The sequence below is a fragment of the Coenobita brevimanus genome, chromosome 14 (assembly GCF_032717465.1).
Source record: "Coenobita brevimanus isolate Jiangsu-jjx chromosome 14, ASM3271746v2, whole genome shotgun sequence".
In the NCBI taxonomy this organism is placed as follows: domain Eukaryota; kingdom Metazoa; phylum Arthropoda; class Malacostraca; order Decapoda; family Coenobitidae; genus Coenobita; species Coenobita brevimanus.
In genome coordinates, this window is record NC_136967.1 from 7202501 (window position 1) to 7219682 (window position 17182).

The 17182-nt window shown below is 41.8% G+C and overlaps 2 protein-coding genes across 2 annotated transcripts in view; both read left to right on the plus strand.

Moving 5' to 3' along the window:
• The window catches only part of LOC145418159 (uncharacterized), a 21544-nt gene extending 18609 nt beyond the window's left edge, over nucleotides 1-2935 (plus strand). Inside the window, exons 5-7 of the mRNA XM_080286684.1 lie at nucleotides 1-69; nucleotides 1370-1535; nucleotides 2111-2935. The exon at nucleotides 1-69 is cut by the window's left edge and continues 33 nt beyond it. Of these exons, the coding sequence (XP_080142810.1) occupies nucleotides 1-69; nucleotides 1370-1535; nucleotides 2111-2935 (1060 nt within the window). The remainder of the gene's footprint in view (nucleotides 70-1369; nucleotides 1536-2110) is intronic.
• Nucleotides 2936-3143: 208 nt separating this feature from the next.
• The window catches only part of LOC145418171 (uncharacterized), a 73657-nt gene continuing 59618 nt past the window's right edge, over nucleotides 3144-17182 (plus strand). Inside the window, exon 1 of the mRNA XM_080286692.1 lies at nucleotides 3144-3216. Coding sequence (XP_080142818.1) covers nucleotides 3144-3216 — 73 coding nt within the window. The remainder of the gene's footprint in view (nucleotides 3217-17182) is intronic.

The window sequence follows — 17182 nt, forward strand, 5'->3', positions numbered from 1 at the left end:
GGATCAGCTGGAGCCGGGAGGAGGCCTGGGGGACGACGAGGACGAGGATGAGGAGCTTATCTTTCCAGGGTTAGTGATGCTGATATTCTCTCTCTCTCTCTCTCTCTCTCTCTCTCTCTCTCTCTCTCTCTCTCTCTATATATATATATATATATATATATATATATATATATATATATGTTGTGTGTGTGTGTGTGTGTGAGTGATTATTTCCCCTGTGAGTTGTTAGAGACGTTCTGGCTGTCGTATCACAAGTAAGTTCACAGTCGGCTTAGTTTGATCATCCGGCTTTAGTTTGTGTTTGGATCTTACAGCACATTAGAGATAAATCTAGGACTAACGTGTAAACAAGTACATACGTTCCCTTAAACACTTGATGTAGCGAACAGTCACATCCAGCACCACGACCCTCGCCCATAAAAACACAGAACCACAACCATAACTTTTAGGGTTACTGCTCCAACAACACTTGAACATAGCCATCAGCACCACCATAACATCCACCACATTCTTTACCACCACACCCTCCACAGTTACCTACCGAATCCAGCTCCACCAAAACACCATCATTAATACCACATCACCACCACTACTACATCACCGCCAGTACTACTAATACCACATCTTTACCAATATCACATCATCACCACTGCTATTAATACCACATCATTACCATTGTCACTGATACCACTGGATCATCATCACTAGTACCACAACAAAATATCATGCATAACACCACTATAACATCTACTGTACGAACAACATTACAAACACCACACCATACCACACCACCACTTCAAATACCATTCTTCCACAGGGCCACACCAACATCACGAATATCAGAAGACCACACCACCACCATTATCAATACCACACCGCCATTACTTATACCACTCTACCACCACAAGGCACCATCACCGCTAATAACACAGTACCACACCACCACCACAACACCACACCACCACCACTGTTATAACCACACCACCACCACTGCATTTACCACTCAGCCGGCACACCACAGCGACATCACTAATACCGCATGCCACACCACACCATTACTACTTAAACCAATCTGCCACCACCAATACCACCACATCACTCCAGAATACCACAGCACTACCACACACCATAACATTGTCACACCGCCACGCCACCAGCACCACAGATATGACAACCTCACAACCGCAGTTAATACCACAGCATTACCACACCACTGTCACGACACCACAATACCCCGCAGCGCAGAAACACCACTCTAGCACATGTAACCCACTCCGGTCCAGTCATATTCAATCGTGAGGCAACCCAACAACAACAACAACAACAACAACTATTATTACTACTGCTCCTACTACTACTCCCCCTTCAGGAGCGAGAGTGAAGGCAGCGAGGGTGACGTTGTACTGGAGCCTGAGGGAGAGACCTACACCACCCCCTACCTGCTGTTCCTCCAACACACCCGCACCAGGAGGCACCACCACACACTCACGCCCCCGCCCTTCACGCAACACTTCACCGCATCCACCAGGGATGAGGTATGAGGGAGGCAGGGATGCAGACGGGGAAAGAGTTGAGGGGAGGGAAAGTAGGAGGGGAGAGGGATGAGGAGAGACAAAGAAGGTAGGTCTTGAGAGAGTAAGGGGAAGAACTCCATTGAACTTATTCCATTTCACCTATAACATTTAAGTCCATCCCACTCTGCTTTTCACTTGAGTATAATTCCTTAGGGTGAGTTATACGCACTGACTGGAACTGTGTATCCTTTATTTAGGTATGAATTATCCATCTGAATAGGCACTGTTCTGTGAGACTGAACACATAGATTTCTTTAACCGATGACTGTGATGGTGAATTTTTATATATATTTAATTCACGCTATCCAGACGATTTTATTGAGTTTTGGAGGGCTTCTCGAATTTCATTAATCCTTTAACAACGAGGGACTCTCAAGTTGAATGTAATTGTCTAGCAACAGGAGCAAAAGACTAAATAGAGATATCATCGTGCTGAAGGGATTAAGCTGTTTCTTCCACTTTGCAACACGTTTCCTCCTCCTCCTCCTCCTCCTCCTCCTCCACTATACATTAAGTTGGCATTTTCTACAATCCAGGTGGGGACAGAGGAATGGGCGGTTCCAGAGGAGGGACGCGAGGGTGCTTTAGGTCGCTCAGGTCACCACCACTCCAATACCATCACCCCCAAAACACCCACGGACGGCAAGGAGCCCCCCACCCCAGCCACGGACACTAACAGAGACCCCGCCACTTCCACCAACACCAGTAGGGAGCCTGGGACGCCGATCTCTAATAACCATCTTCATGAAAACGAACCTAGAGATTTGAACAGCCCCGAACCCTCTAGCCAAGTGAATTCAGGAGCCGAGGAACCGTCTGCCAAGGGAGCTGCTGAATTGAGAACCAAGTACAAAAAGTCTAAAAGTAGGACGAAAAGTAAGCAGGACTCCAGAGATATTTTGGCTTCAGGTCGTCAGTTGTCTAGGGATATCGCTGAAACGGGTGACAGAAATGACATGGAAAATGATGATGATGACAATAATGACCAGGGCAATGAGGAAGTTGACGAAGATGATGACTATGATGAGGAGGAAGTGACAGATGAGCAGAATCCAAAACCCGGAAAGGACAAACCGAAGAAGAAAAAGAAGAGGAGGAAGAAGAGGAAGAGAAAGCCGTCTGGAAAGCGCTCCAAAGCCAGCGCAGAGGAGACAGGGGACGAGAAGGATGAGGAGGAGACTTTAGAGAGCAAACTGGAGGAGCTAAAGAAGTCTACTGCCCTAACCCTCTTTCGGGATTACGCCAAGAATGTTTATGCCAAGAACCATCCCGGATTTCGCCTGTTTGAGAGCTTTGAGCCAGACCAGGATAAAAGCGAGGGGACCAAAGAATCGCCTGGCCGGAATCCCATACACTTGTGATGGTATGCGCAGTTACGGTTAGTAGTTCCTTTACACCATTTTAGATATGTGTCAGAATCTAATAATCCAAAATGTGTTGCAATCTCACGTCATCATTTCCAATCCTGAGAAGTGTACAGGAATGATTAGCTAGGATTGCATTTACGAAATTTAGGTGTTTCATACTTCCTTTAAACAGTCTCATAGTGTGGCAGATTTAGACCATAGCATGATCAGTAGCTCCTTTACACTGTCCCAGATCCATGTGTCAAAAACTAATGGGAAATTGCTGCTTAACAACAGTAAACTGGGTTCCAATCCTCCTCTATTTGTTCAGCGCCCCAGAAATGTGTAGAAAAAAAAATGAACCCATGAAATTTCCACTTGGGGTCAGTAATTCTAAATCTTTACACTGCCTCAAAGTTATGGCGGATGTAATTTGCCAGTAACTCTTTTACCTCTCGTGGATACTGTGTCAAAACCTATTAAAGACTTTATTAAATAGCCACAGTTGAAAAATTTAGGCCGGGACTGACTTGGTATCGGTATGAAATTTTGTAAAACTAAATTACCGTATAATCAGATGGGTTGGAATCTCGCTTCATTAGTTTAAAGTCCAGTATCATAGTGTAAAGGAATTATTGATGGGGTCTTCATAATCCCTTTATGATACTGTATATTAGTCACATAGATTTTGACATTTCCTATAAAAAATTAGAATTATCTTAAAGCTGCAAAGTACTCTTAATGCACTGTTGTTTGATTAGTCGTTATTTAGCATGTTTGTTAGTAATTTAATCAACGCAGACTCAAACCTCAAAATTATATAGTTATACCTAGGGTGATAATTGTTTTTTTTTTTTTTTTAATAGGAAGATGGGATATTTAATTATACCAGTCGTAGTTTAAGTGTTAAGTAGATTTCAGATATGTATTCAAATTGTTGTATTCATAAAGTATTTAAAAGTGATTATAGAAATTTATCATAGCGTAGTGACTACTTTCTCTTTTGATAATTCCTAGGTAGAGCTAGGAATACACAAACAAAATAAGTTGCTTACTCTGAGGGAAGGTATTTAGATGAGTGAGTAAAATACGATGTGATCTGTAAACTGAAACATCATAGAGATGGCAGTATCCCCATAATGCATTATAGCCTGATACATGTAGTAACTTTAGTGATAAGCCTGATTGCAAAGTGTCAAGTAAAATAAGAAAATCAAGTCTGTATTTAGACTGTTTGACAGTCGCCGTGTGTGAAATATCAACATTCCCTTTCCCTGACCACATTTTTTTTTGTGTGTGTGGCATACTTCCTTTTTCTAACAGTTCTTTTCTGTCCAGTTCTTTATCCGCCTTAAAGCAAATGTTGGGTATCAGTACGATGTATCTGAGACTGATTTTATCCGTCTTAAGCCGAATGTTGGCTATCATTAGTTATAGCTAAGGCTTTGTTATTAGGGGTATTGATATTTGTAACCCCGTGAATCCAGGTGACGACTTTTTAGGTTATTTATGCTGCCACCAGACGATTTTATTCAACTTAGGAAAGGGCATCTTGTATCAGAGGGGTTTATTATTAATATGGTACAACTAACTCTTCGATTTCGAAAAGTCTAGCCTAAGCGTATCGTCTGAAGATAGCAAAAATACAATGAAAAATACTTCCTCGGGCTCAGTGGGTTGAACATCCATCTCTGCCCGGAAGTTTACGAAAAATATCTTAAGATCCAGTTCCCTATAAACTTACGAAAAAGATCTTGAGATTCAGTTGCCTGTAAGTTTACGAAAAAGATCTTAAGGTTCAGTTGAAGTTTACGAAAAAGATCTTATGGTCCAGTTGCCCATAAGCTTACGAAAAATATCTTAAGGTTCAGTACTTGCTTCCCGGGCTCAGTGGGTTAAGTATCCATCTCTGCCTATAAGTTTATGAAAAAGATTCTTAAGTTTCAGTACTCCACCTATCGTAGACTACCGCACACCAACTGAAAACTGGTCCTCAGCATCCCTATACTGTCACCGCTGGGGTACTGTAGTCATTCTGTTTTCACCTAGCGGAACTGGGTCACTGGCGCAAGGAGAATGCTAAGTCGTGGTTGCATGATATTGAATAAACCTTAGTTGTGAGGCAGGAGTCACTCTCTTCGGTTACCTGTCAGATTAACCCCTCCAGTACCAGGTAAATAGAAGGGGATAAAGGAACAAACACACTAACGTTAAGGTATTATATTGTCATGAGAGGTGCATTTTTTTTTTTTTTAAATAATGAAAACAATGGTGGTGACATCAGAAATCCTACACCGTTCCCTGCAACAGATAGAATCGAACCCGAGACCTTATAGTCCTTCGCCCAAAGCTCTTTTGCCCACTTGATCATCACGTCCCTTAACTTCTTTAGGTGTTTCTGTGCACGTTTGTGTTTGAATGATGAGAGAGAGAGAGAGAGAGAGAGAGAGAGAGAGAGTGTTTTCCTACGGCCCCTTCCTGAGACCACAGAATGGTCAGATCACGGTCACTACACACACACACACACACACACACACACACACACACACACACACACACACACACACACACACACACACACACACACACACACACACACACACACACACACACACACACACACACACACACACACCAGTCTTTGTCCCTTTCTCCTCGGCCACACGCACCTTCACATTCCCGAGCGTACAAGTGCATACATTCTCTCTCTCTCTCTCTCTCTCTCTCTCTCTCTCTCTCTCTCTCTCTCGTTTGTGTGTGTCAGTCCATACGTCTGTTTGTCTTTGTATATGTCTATCAGTCTGTTGCTCCGTCTGTCTTTCTGTCTGTTCATCTATCCATGTCCATCATGTCTGTCTGCTGTCTGTGTCTCTGTTCGTCTCTTAACCACCTTCCCTCACACACTCCTTCATTTTTTTCTTCTACCTCACACTCTTCCTCATTTCCCATCTCCTTCATACTTGCCACACCTACCCATTTTGCTGCTATTGATGTTCCTGAGTAGTTTATTCATACTGACACCTGAAGGTTTTGTTCAGCGAAGAGAAAACCCCATCTTCAGAGTTAAATTAAACCTTGATTAAACATTATCGCTGCAGTAATGGACGGACTGAGGTGTATTGTTCAGGTTAACACCAAGTGAGTTTCTTCAGCTGATGGAAGTAGCATTAGTTATATAAATAATGTAATTGGAATATGCTTAACCGTCACAACAGAGTGTAATATCACGTAGTTTAGAATTCTGAGTCTGAGATGTCGGTAGGATAACAGTTTGAACTAATCCTTCTTTACTAAGGGTCACTCCTAGTCTAAGCTGAATCAAATCGTCCAAAGTTAACAGGAATTAAATAAGACATTTTGGCAATGAAGGGCGTAACCGTTCGCTCCGATGATATACTACTTTCAGTATTCTAACACCAGACGGTTTTAATTAGCTTTTTGGAAATTTTTTCGATCTGGAGTTATTAAATATAGCCTCTGTTAACTCTTTCACTTCTAGAGATCCCCTTTAAACCGAATAATATCGTCTGGTGGTAACTAGAATGAAAAATCAATAAATAAAAAAAAGACATTCAGGTACTCAAGGGCTTGAACGGAAGAGAATAGACAGCAAAGTCGATTACGGGCAAACAAGCAAACACTTCATACCGACATACAACAGACAGGTAGGCAGCGAGTAATTAGTAAACACCTGAGCGTGTAAAAAAAAAGACTGGCAAGCGGAAAACGAAAGTAAGAATAGGAAATAAATGCAAACGAATAATATAAAGTGGAATATAGACAATAAAGAAAAAGCAAAAACAGAAGGACCGACAAGCAAAACGTTGGTTCGCAAAACAAGGAAAAACGGACTAACAGAAGTTAATGAAGAAGAAAAACATGCAAACGAATAATTAAAACATGGAATACAGACAAAAATAAAGACACAGAGACACGTAAGCAGTGACTAATTATAAAGAAACGGCTGATGCAAAACGTAAAATGAGCAATGACAGAGAACAAGAAACAAAGACGGCGAACAGTGAGAAAGTAGTAATTACAACTATCTTAATTGAGAGTAATGATTGTGCACTGTAATTAGAAAGCCGGACTCAGCAGGGTTGATAAGTAGAAGATAGACAGACAAATGGTAGATAAAAGTAGGCAAAACGTATCAAAGGTAGATAGATGCAGACAAGGTTAATAGAAGATGTTAGAGTAAGGTAGATAGACAAGAGCAAGTAAATAGAGGTAGATGAACAGCGTAGATAGACAGGTATTATTAATAGATCGAGACTAAGAGTGGTTAGATGAGCAGGTAATTAGATGAGCAAGAACAGGTAGACTAACAAAAACATCAAAATACATAAGTAGGAAGACAAGAGTACACAGACTAAGGATACATCAAAGGTAGACTGGTAGAGAAGCAAGAGTAGAAGGACAGTTGATTATAATGGACAGACAGATGAGCCTGTGTATTTTAAAGACAAGTAGTATAACATGCAGAGATTCGTTGTTGTTTTTGTTGCTTAACCCCCGCCGAGCAGACCCGTCGACCACAGGAGATTCGCAAAGATAACTCAGGCGCATATAACTCTCCCTCAGCGGAATAAAACCATATGACATCAGCTGGAATACAGAATTAGAGTTGCCCCGACCATGAGAGGGTTACCCACCTTATTTACTAGTAGGAAATAAGGTTAGGATGGTTTATAAGAGTCTTGTGTATTTATTGATCATTCTAACTCCATTTCCCATACTAATGAAGAGATCCAGTGCATCGATATCATGGGGGACACGTAACACAGGAGAAAGGAAGCTACACACACACACACACACACACACACACACACACACACACACACACACACACACAAATCCCCCCGTATGTTACTAGGATATTGTCGGTTCTTTAATAGAAATAGCATAAAAGAAAATATTAAGGTATATTAAGTAGAATGATTCGCCTAGAAAAATCTGCTACGAAATTTCCCACGCCCCTTACAATACGATTCAGTCTCCTTTCCGTGTGAAGCAGAAGGTGAAAGGCTGAATACTGAAGTGCTGAGCGGGATGTGGCACTTGTAGGATATGGCATTTGAGGGATGTGGCACTTGAGGGTTTGTGGCACTTGCGGGATGTGGCATTTGATGTGTGTGGCACTTGTGGAATGTAGCACTTGCGGGATGTGGCACTTGCGGGATGTAGCACTTGTGGGGTGTGGCACTTGTGGAATGTGGCACTTGCGGGATGTGGCACTTGCGGGATGTGGTATTTGTGGGATGTGGTACTTGTGAGTCAGACAGTCTTACTTTCTTTTATACCACAGGAGGGAGACAAAATCTGCAGCCTTCATCTTCCTCTGGTGTAGGAGGAGGGACGCCTTCACGTGGTGGTTATAAATGGCGGCCCCACTGCCCGGTTATATAAACGTCCCGAACGTTCTTCTGTTCCCCGAAAATAAGGTGGTGGATTGGAGGAAATGGGTAAGATCAGCCAGCAGTCCACAGAGTTCACTTCCATATCAGGATCACAACAGCATCACCTTCCTCATTGAGATTTAAAAAATAGTTTCAGCTCTCCTGTGTAACCTAGAATATGGCCCTAATCTTCATACATCCGAATAATCGCAGATCGATATTGCTGGGTGAAGGGGAAAGGTAGGGGAGGGATGCTACTGACCAACAGGTAATAGATACATCAGTACTACTCTTCGTTGTACAGTGATTGCAACCGTTTCGTATATGAGAGAATGTGTACTTTTCTATAACTATATATGTCTGTAGGTATTGTTTGTATTATGAGGCTGTTAAAGTGCATGAAAGCGATGTATAATGCCTCTACAATAGCATACCTAGTAACTTTCACAGGTGTCGGGATTCTCTGCCATGCTTGACGTCACACACCAGAGGAAATGTCTTTGCGCCGAGTAACTCGTAGGAATTCAAGTATGTGACTGATGTTTGCCTCGTACTTGAGCACATGTTCGATATATAATGCTTACATACGGCAGTAAGGATGCCTACTACATTTTCAAGCCTAAAAGATCCCCATTTCGGCATCTGTGTACATGTGACCGTTGGGAAAGGATCAGTCAGGTGTGATGTAGCACTGCCAGACTTATGAAGATCCCATTTGCTCTGCGTGACTGATGCTTTAATTTTGACAATTAACTATGTATCTTAAACTAAAGCAACGAATTATTTATAACTAGAGTATATTTTCACGATAAATAAGTGCGAGAAGTCAAGAAGAGCGTAAAACAGAGGATGTTTTTACTGTACGACATCTCGGGTAGCGCAAGGTAGGGAGGGAGGCGGCCGCTTTAAATGGCTTTAGTGCCCCTGTAGACGTGTGGTTGTGGGGAGTATAGGAATCTGAAAAAATGACGCCAAATTAACGTTGTTGAAAGTTGCTTGTAACAGTGCATAAATCTAAGAATCAATAGGGAGCTATGCAGGGATACTGGATCAGCCTAACGTTATTGATTTTAATGTCAGGTAAGACCTATTCTCAGAGTATCTCCCATTGGTCACTGTCTTCATAATACTGATAGAAAAGCGAGTGTACCTACCGTATACATTACCGTTGCAGCCTAATAGTCGAAATATGAAAAGCCTGTGCATGGCTTGGATGCCTTTGGAGATACTGTATGAATGTACTGGTGTCGCCATAAGTACTGTGACTGGATGATTAATAAGGGACAAATGAATAGAGTCAGGTTAGAGAGAATATATATATTTTGATAATCTTTTTATTTGGTCCATAGAAATACAGTTACAGAAAATTCCTAGTATACAAGATATAACCTAGCTCTTTGATGAAAAATTTCATCTTATAAGAGCCAGTGAATGTAAGAGAGGCAAGGAAAAAGACAGTTCAAGGTGGGAGTGAATGAATGAAAATGGATAAAAAGACCAGTGTGTGTGTGTACAGCTGAAGGGACAGTGAGTGTATTTGTGACTGAAGAGAGGGATGTGTGTGTGTGTGTGTGTGTGTGTGTGTGTGTGTGTAAACCTTGACCTGACCCTGTCTTGGATCACAGCAGGGGTCTTAAAAACATTCTCTCTCTCTCTCTCTCTCTCTCTCTCTCTCTCTCTCTCTCTCTCTCTCTCTCTCTCTCTCTCTCTCTCTCTCTCTCTCTCTCTCACACACACACACACACACACACACACAGTAAAATCAAGTTATACGCATCCGCATTGTGTAAGTCAGAAAATATATCGGTTTTATATTAAAAATACTTGTCATAACCAGCTCCACTATAACTTTCCTCTGTATTGCATTACCTTTAGTGCATTCATCTAAAAAACGAATTTCTTATGTATTTAACAATGACGCAGTTTAAATGTGTAAAGTCAGCTATAACCACTGCAGTAAAAGACTTGGTTAACTTAAGATAGCATGTATTTCCTTAACTTCATAGGAAATCCCTCAGATGAATAAAGTTGTCTAGCATTAGTGAGAATGAAATAGTCCGCAGTTCGAACATGGCAGTCAAGTTAATACAGTGTCCATATGACTGAACTTCTTGTCACCAAAATTGATTCACTTCTTTCTTGGGGCAACAGGAAGCCCTCAGGTCGATTCGGCCCCAAAGTCAATCCGTCTCCAGTCGCATCGTCTTTGTTACCTAAACCAGTCAAAACTAACCGAATACCGTACCCAACAGACTAATCATAGCTAACCAGACCTAACCCATTCCAACCTTACAACCTAATCAAAACTAACCAGTTCTAACTCAATCTAACCTAACCTATTCTAGTTTAACCTAACCGAAACGACCTATGGACAGATGGGTTTGAGGACCAGATCGACCTGTTACTAATACAAGCACCCACTTAGAATTTTATCAGCACTCTCCCATTTGCTTTTTGTAATGTTGATGAACTGGAGTGGATACAGTCTTCTTCTACCTGGGTTGTGGAGTTAACCTTTTCACCACGATGACGTCTTGTGTTTTGATCTTGCTGCCTCAGACGATTTTGTTCACCCTAAGAATTATATCCCATAACAAGTCTTTGGTAAGCATGATAATCGTCTCTACGTAGAAAGAGTAAGCTACAAAATTTAGCAAAGTACTGAAGGGATGAAGGTGAAGGTTAGGAAATGAATAAGTGAGTCAGAAGGTGCTTGTGAGATGAGTAACTGAGAATGAGTGCCGTGAGTGAGAGGTGGAATGAATAATACTAAGAAGTGTGTGTGTGTATTCTTCCCTAATTGTATTTTTACAGGACTGAGTCAAGCTTGTTGTGTCCCATCTTTCAGTACTATTTTATCATATTTCTCTTTAAAACTGTGAGTGTTTTTGGTACACACGACTTCTGGTGATATATTCCATTGATCTATTGCCATTTCTGGATATCTGAATTTTTTTACATCTTTCTTTAATCTTTTCGTATATAATTTCTTGGTGTGTCCTCTTGAAGATGACTATTCATGTACTATATATTCATTAATGTCAGTCTTCAACACATTTATATATGGTATGATCATAAATGTTATCACATCTTTTTCTTCTCTTCTCCATCCATCCATCATCCAATCATACATTGCCCCATGAGGAGCATAGGAGCCCGGGGCTAGGCAGTTGGTCCTGACATTTAAGATGAGAGTGACCAGCCTCAGTCATCCCTGAGTGGCATTACATGAGCGATCAACCCCAACCACCCCTTAGATATAAACCTTCACCGGCTCAATCCGATTGGAGCGCCATAATTACCCGCTAAACCACCAGGCGCCAAAATTTGGTTATATGGTTGCTACCTAGCGTAGTAAATGGTTTCCTGGTGTACAGGAAATCGTTTGGTTTGTCACTCAGTGTAGAGTCACCCACAGACAGAAGGAAGAGGAAAGAAAGACAGAAGAGGGAGTGTAAAGGACAAGGAAAGAAAGAGAGAAGAGGATGGAAGGAAAGAAGGATGGGGGGGAGGAAAGGGCAGACACCTGACAGCAGCACTACATCGAGTGAGTGGATGGTGAGCGCCCCCACCTACCACAGTAATTTTGTGTGTGTGTGTGTGTGTGTGTGTGTGTGATGAGTAACCGAATGACGTTTGCAGTTTGTAACGGAAACAGTGTGGTGAGTTGGCTAACCTCTTAACCCTTTTCTTGCAGTGGCGCCTCTGCAACTTATCCTTGTTGCTGATAGGCGATTATTTCATCTACTTTGGGAGAGCCCATTAATAGTAGAACTGATTAAAGATATACAGTAGGCTATTGGGCCAATCTAGTTTGTGACGTTTCTTCTAAATTTAGCTGCCAATAAAAGAATGTCTGGAAATAAAATAGTCATCGTAGTGAAAGGGTAAGACGTTAGTGACGGTTACTTGGGGAAGTGACTGTGTGATGAGTAACCGAGTGAGGAGGCATGTGTGTGTGTGTGTGTGTGTGTGTGTGTGTGTGTGTGTGTGTGTGCGTGTGTGTGTGTGCGTGCGTGTGTGTGTGTGTGTGTGTGTGACAGGAAGTAAGGAAGGAAGTGTGACCGTGATGAGTAACTGTGAGTGAGAGATGGGAAGAGCGTTGGTTGGACTTCTACCTCATCTTCACCACCACACACGTCCCCCTCTCCGTCTTTTACACCCTCCAATTCCCCCCCCCCTCCCTTTTCCTTGCCTCTCGTTCCTCTCTTCCCTTCCTCCCATCTTCCCAGTCCTCCCTCTCCTCCCTGTACAGTCTTCCTGCTGTATGCTTCGTCCTCTTCCCTTCTACCTTTTCCTCCCTTTCTGCAATCTTCTTCCTTCTTGCCATCATCTTCCCCTTCTTCCCTTCCCCTCTCTCCCTTCTCTTCCTCATCCCCTCATTCTCCGGTCACTTCTCTTTCCTCGCTCCCTTCATCTCTTACGCTTCCTCCCGTCTCATCTTTTACCGCTCCCCCTTCTTCCTTGTCTCCCCTCTTCCCCTGTTGTTCTTCAGCATATCCTCCCCTTTCTTCTTATTTCTCTTCTGCTTATCTCCCCTGTTTCTTACTTTCCTTCCTCCTTTACCCTGCAGTGGCTTCCCCGCCCGCCTCCCCCATTCACATCTCTCCCACTATTCTAATCTTCGTAGGCCCTCGCGTATCTCTTCCATCAAACGTCCCTTTTCTGTTTCCACCCATCTTTCCTCTATATGCTCTCCCATTTTTTCATCCTTGTATGCTCTCTCTCTCTCTCTCTCTCTCTCTCTCTCTCTCTCTCTCTCTCTCTCTCTCTCTCTCTCTCTCGACGTTAGGTGGTATTTCCTGGACTTACCAAACTTTCCCACTTCGTCATTTCTGCCTTCTTTCTCTTGCATCCATCCCCATATTCCTTTCTTCATCACCTCTGCCCCCATTTTCATACTTCTTCTTTCGTTTGTTCCATCCTTCCTTCCTTATAATTTCTCTAATTTCTTATTTTTCTCTCTTCCTTCTATCTCCTTCCTTCCCTTCTTATCGTTCCTTTCTCTCATTTCCCCCCCTAATTAAGCGCCTTTGATACTTTCGCTATGATGACGTCTTAGTGTATTCCTGCTGCTTCCTTACGAATTTATTTGGAGATTCGTGAAGGTTATATCTGTCCCCTGTAGTTCAAAAAAATCCCCCATAGTATAAATCCCTTCAATCCGGTGACGATTTTCATACAGTTTATTCTTGTTTATACCACACGAGTTCATTCAGCTTGGAGGAGACGCTTTGAACTGGAGAGGTTAAATATATTGTGAACTGAACTATCCTCGTCATAGATATTCTTCCTAGACTGAGCTAGATAATCCGGTGGTAGGCCTAGTTTGATTTGAGAGAGAGAGAGAGAGAGAGGGAAGGAGGGAGAGAGAGAATCGTCTGCATTAAACGAAGGTAATGAAAGATGTTACTTATGCTTCCCATGCCATTCATGTCTTTTTCTTTGTTGTCTCTTGTAATGCGTTGTTTGTTTCTGGTTCATTTCTCTCTCTCTCTCTCTCTCTCTCTCTCTCTCTCTCTCTGATTTCTCCTTTTTTCCTTCATGATGTCATTTCCTCTTTCCCATACTTGATACGTTTTTCGCTTCATTTATATTCCCCAACCCCCACTCTTCCCACCACAGCTGCCACATTATCACAACACCACTGTCCCACCGCAAGTATAGTCTGCTCTTTTCACCTTAACTTGGCCCAGATTTTCGTCCTTTTATAACTTACTTTACACAGCTCAATGGCAGAAAAGACAGTATCTTACTGTGGATCGACATCTTTTTCATAGCATTTCGTGACTTACCCCATATTCTAGTGTTAATTCATTATTGCGCTTCAGCATTCAAAATGGAGAGATAGCAAATTTAGGTCGTCAAAGCAAAAATAATACCGTAATATACCGGTACCTTTATCACATCATCGGTATCAGATCTCTTCCGACTCCTTTTGCTATGCCCATTTTCCTCTAACTTGGCCTAAAATTGCTATCTCTCCGTCTTGAATGCTACTTGTAAGAGTAGACAACAGACTACGATGGTAGTCACGAAAAGATGTTATGGAAAGGATGTAGAACCATATCACTGTCTTATGTCACTCAGTTGCATGAAACAAACTGCAAATGACGAAAATCTGGACCAAGTTAAGGTGAAAAGGATTTTGTACGGTACCTGGTATCTACCAGTTTATTGGTCTTAATAATATTAATCTCTAATTCCTTCATTACGAGGGGTCTTTCCTTAGCTAAATAAGTTCCTTTGGCTGTGGAAAGAATACCGTTAAGAAGACATCGTAGTAAAGGAACTTACTTTCAACCCTTTCACTGACAAAGGTTTTAAATGAATAGACTACAGTAAGGAAGGCACCGTATTGAAGAAGTTAATTTCAGTGGCTAACATTATCTGAGTCGGGTTCCTTTATATGTCTTGGACTAATTACAGTGGTGCTTTGGGATTGTTGATGTGTATTATATAGCTAATTAATTTACTGTATCTTTCACCCTTTTGATGTGATGACGCTTATCATCTGGTACTTTATTCTTGGTACCAGCGGACGATTGTTCCGTACTCATCTTCAGAAGTCATTCTCGTACCAGTATTGAAGGAATTAGTGGAAATCGTTTTAAATCCTTCATTACGAGAGAGCTTTCTTGGACTGCAGTGTTAGTAAAAAAAAAAAAAAAAGTATTGGGCATTGCTCGTAATACCTGTGTGTGTGTGTGTTTCCATGTATAGGTTTCCCACTTGGCCACCTAATATCCCACGCTTCTTGCTTCTCCCTCAACCAGTTTCCTTTGATCTTCCCTCTTCATGTTCAGCAGTTCGTTATTAATTTTATCTGACTTTACTGATTTCTGTGTTGTAGTTGGCGTCAGTAGTTCCTTAACGTTAGAAACTGTCAGAGGTAAAAATAATGATAATAATAATGCTTTAGCAGTCAGTAATAATCAAGCAGACAGGAATTTCACTTCAGTAGATCGGAACCTCAAACGTGTAAAGGGATTATTGAACAACATGTAAAAGGACTACTGACCTGACTACACCCCTACCACCCCCTCCCTTTGTCTTACGGCATATTCGCTTAAAATCAAACCTGGTACCGTAATAAACAGTAATATACGGTATATTACATTTTCTGCCATACACTCTACACTCCCTGTGCCGCCCTTGACAGCGTAGAGTACATGCTGTTATAAAAGAGTGGGCGTTTTTTTGCTGAAAAATCTTCACTTCAAGGAGTCTCCTTGAAGTTAAATGCAGTTGTGCGCGGCATCCACTATGAAATAGGTCATTACTGTAGCCTTGGGTTCAGCTACTGAAACATAATTTCCATGTTTTAATTATGATAATGAGAATAATAATAATCATAATAATAATAATACCGGTAATGATAATAGTAGTAATAATAATAATAATGAGACGGGCCTACCGTTCACGTTCCTGAGTTTAATTCCACCCTAATTAGTCACCTTTTATGACTGGCATAAAGTGTGTTGTGTTTTCTCGTTGTCTCAAGTTTCGTTGAGAGGGTGGAGGGGTGTAATTTAGGCGGTGAATTTACAGCACCCTCCGTCTTGCTTCTCAGTCCTTTTTTTTTTTTTTTTTTTTAAATTTGATGTTCTTAGTCTGTATTGTGTTGTTTGTCCATTTAGCGTTTGCATTTATTGTTTTTGGCCCTAAAAACCAAGGTGTACTGAATAGACTAGCCTGGAAACGGGAGAAAATTAGCAGAAGTCAACCCACTCCCCTTAGAGATCCCACAAAAAGCACTTCCACTCGCCATCCACCTACCCACCATCTGTCCCCCTACTCCCTCCCACACCTGTCCAAGATTTACCGCTCTCATGCTGTTAGCTAGGGGAAACATCTGTTCAGGGACGGTATTCGTAGACACTTTCAGGCAATTGCTATCTTCATCTTGACTCGTGCAGCCACCAAATACTGCACAACCATTTATAGTGAATATTAGTGAAAAGAAAATTGCAAAGAATAATGTGTGTGTGTGTGTGTGTGTGTGTGTGTGTGTGTGTGTGTGTGTGTGAGGCTTCTTATTGATGGAAATTGGTTAAGATGCATTGTAAATACGTCTCCTACTCTGCTCTGCTTGGGCTCACGAGGGTTGGGCCTCAGTATACCTCATGTGGCCGGAAGCTCTTTGTGTGTGTGTGTGTGTGTGTGTGTGTGTGTGTGTGTGTGTGTGTGTGTGTGTGTGTGTCGTTTCCTTCTCCTTTCTGCCCCTGTTAGTCACCTTTAGCGTCTTCAGCACAAGGACGCAAAATGTGTTATTCTTTCTGTCACCACTGCTGAGGATTGAGTGTTCGATTTGGGTGGGTTAGATACAACCTTGATTAATTATTTCATTACCTGGGGGCTCTTCTGAGTCAATCAAAATCATCTGGCAGCAGCGAGAAACCCATCATCATTGCGAAGGGGAGACAGCTCACAAGGAATAGGCTACAAGGCGATATTCTTTCTCCCTAGTCCCAGAGATTAAAGTTACTAATATTACACAGCCGTACATGACTAATCAAGAAGTCGGTGCGACGTGATGCTCCTAATATGGCAAATCTCGTTGTAGTCCCATTCTGCAGAGGAGGTGACTTTAGGTACGGTTATGCAGTGAAATAGGCACACCTTTCAACGGAATTATAGGGTAGTCCATCTGATAGCCACTTTTAGGCCAGAAGGAAGGTCGCCCTTTGTATGCAAATTTTTAAAACATAATGAATATATTTTTCATATTTAGCTAGCCGTAATATGTATAGGTTACAATTACGTCAAAGGAGTCAAAGGATGGTGTTCAGGTGCCGTATTCGCTGATAAACTTACGATCAACCCAGGGAAGTAACTACTGTATATATAATACTTGTTTGCA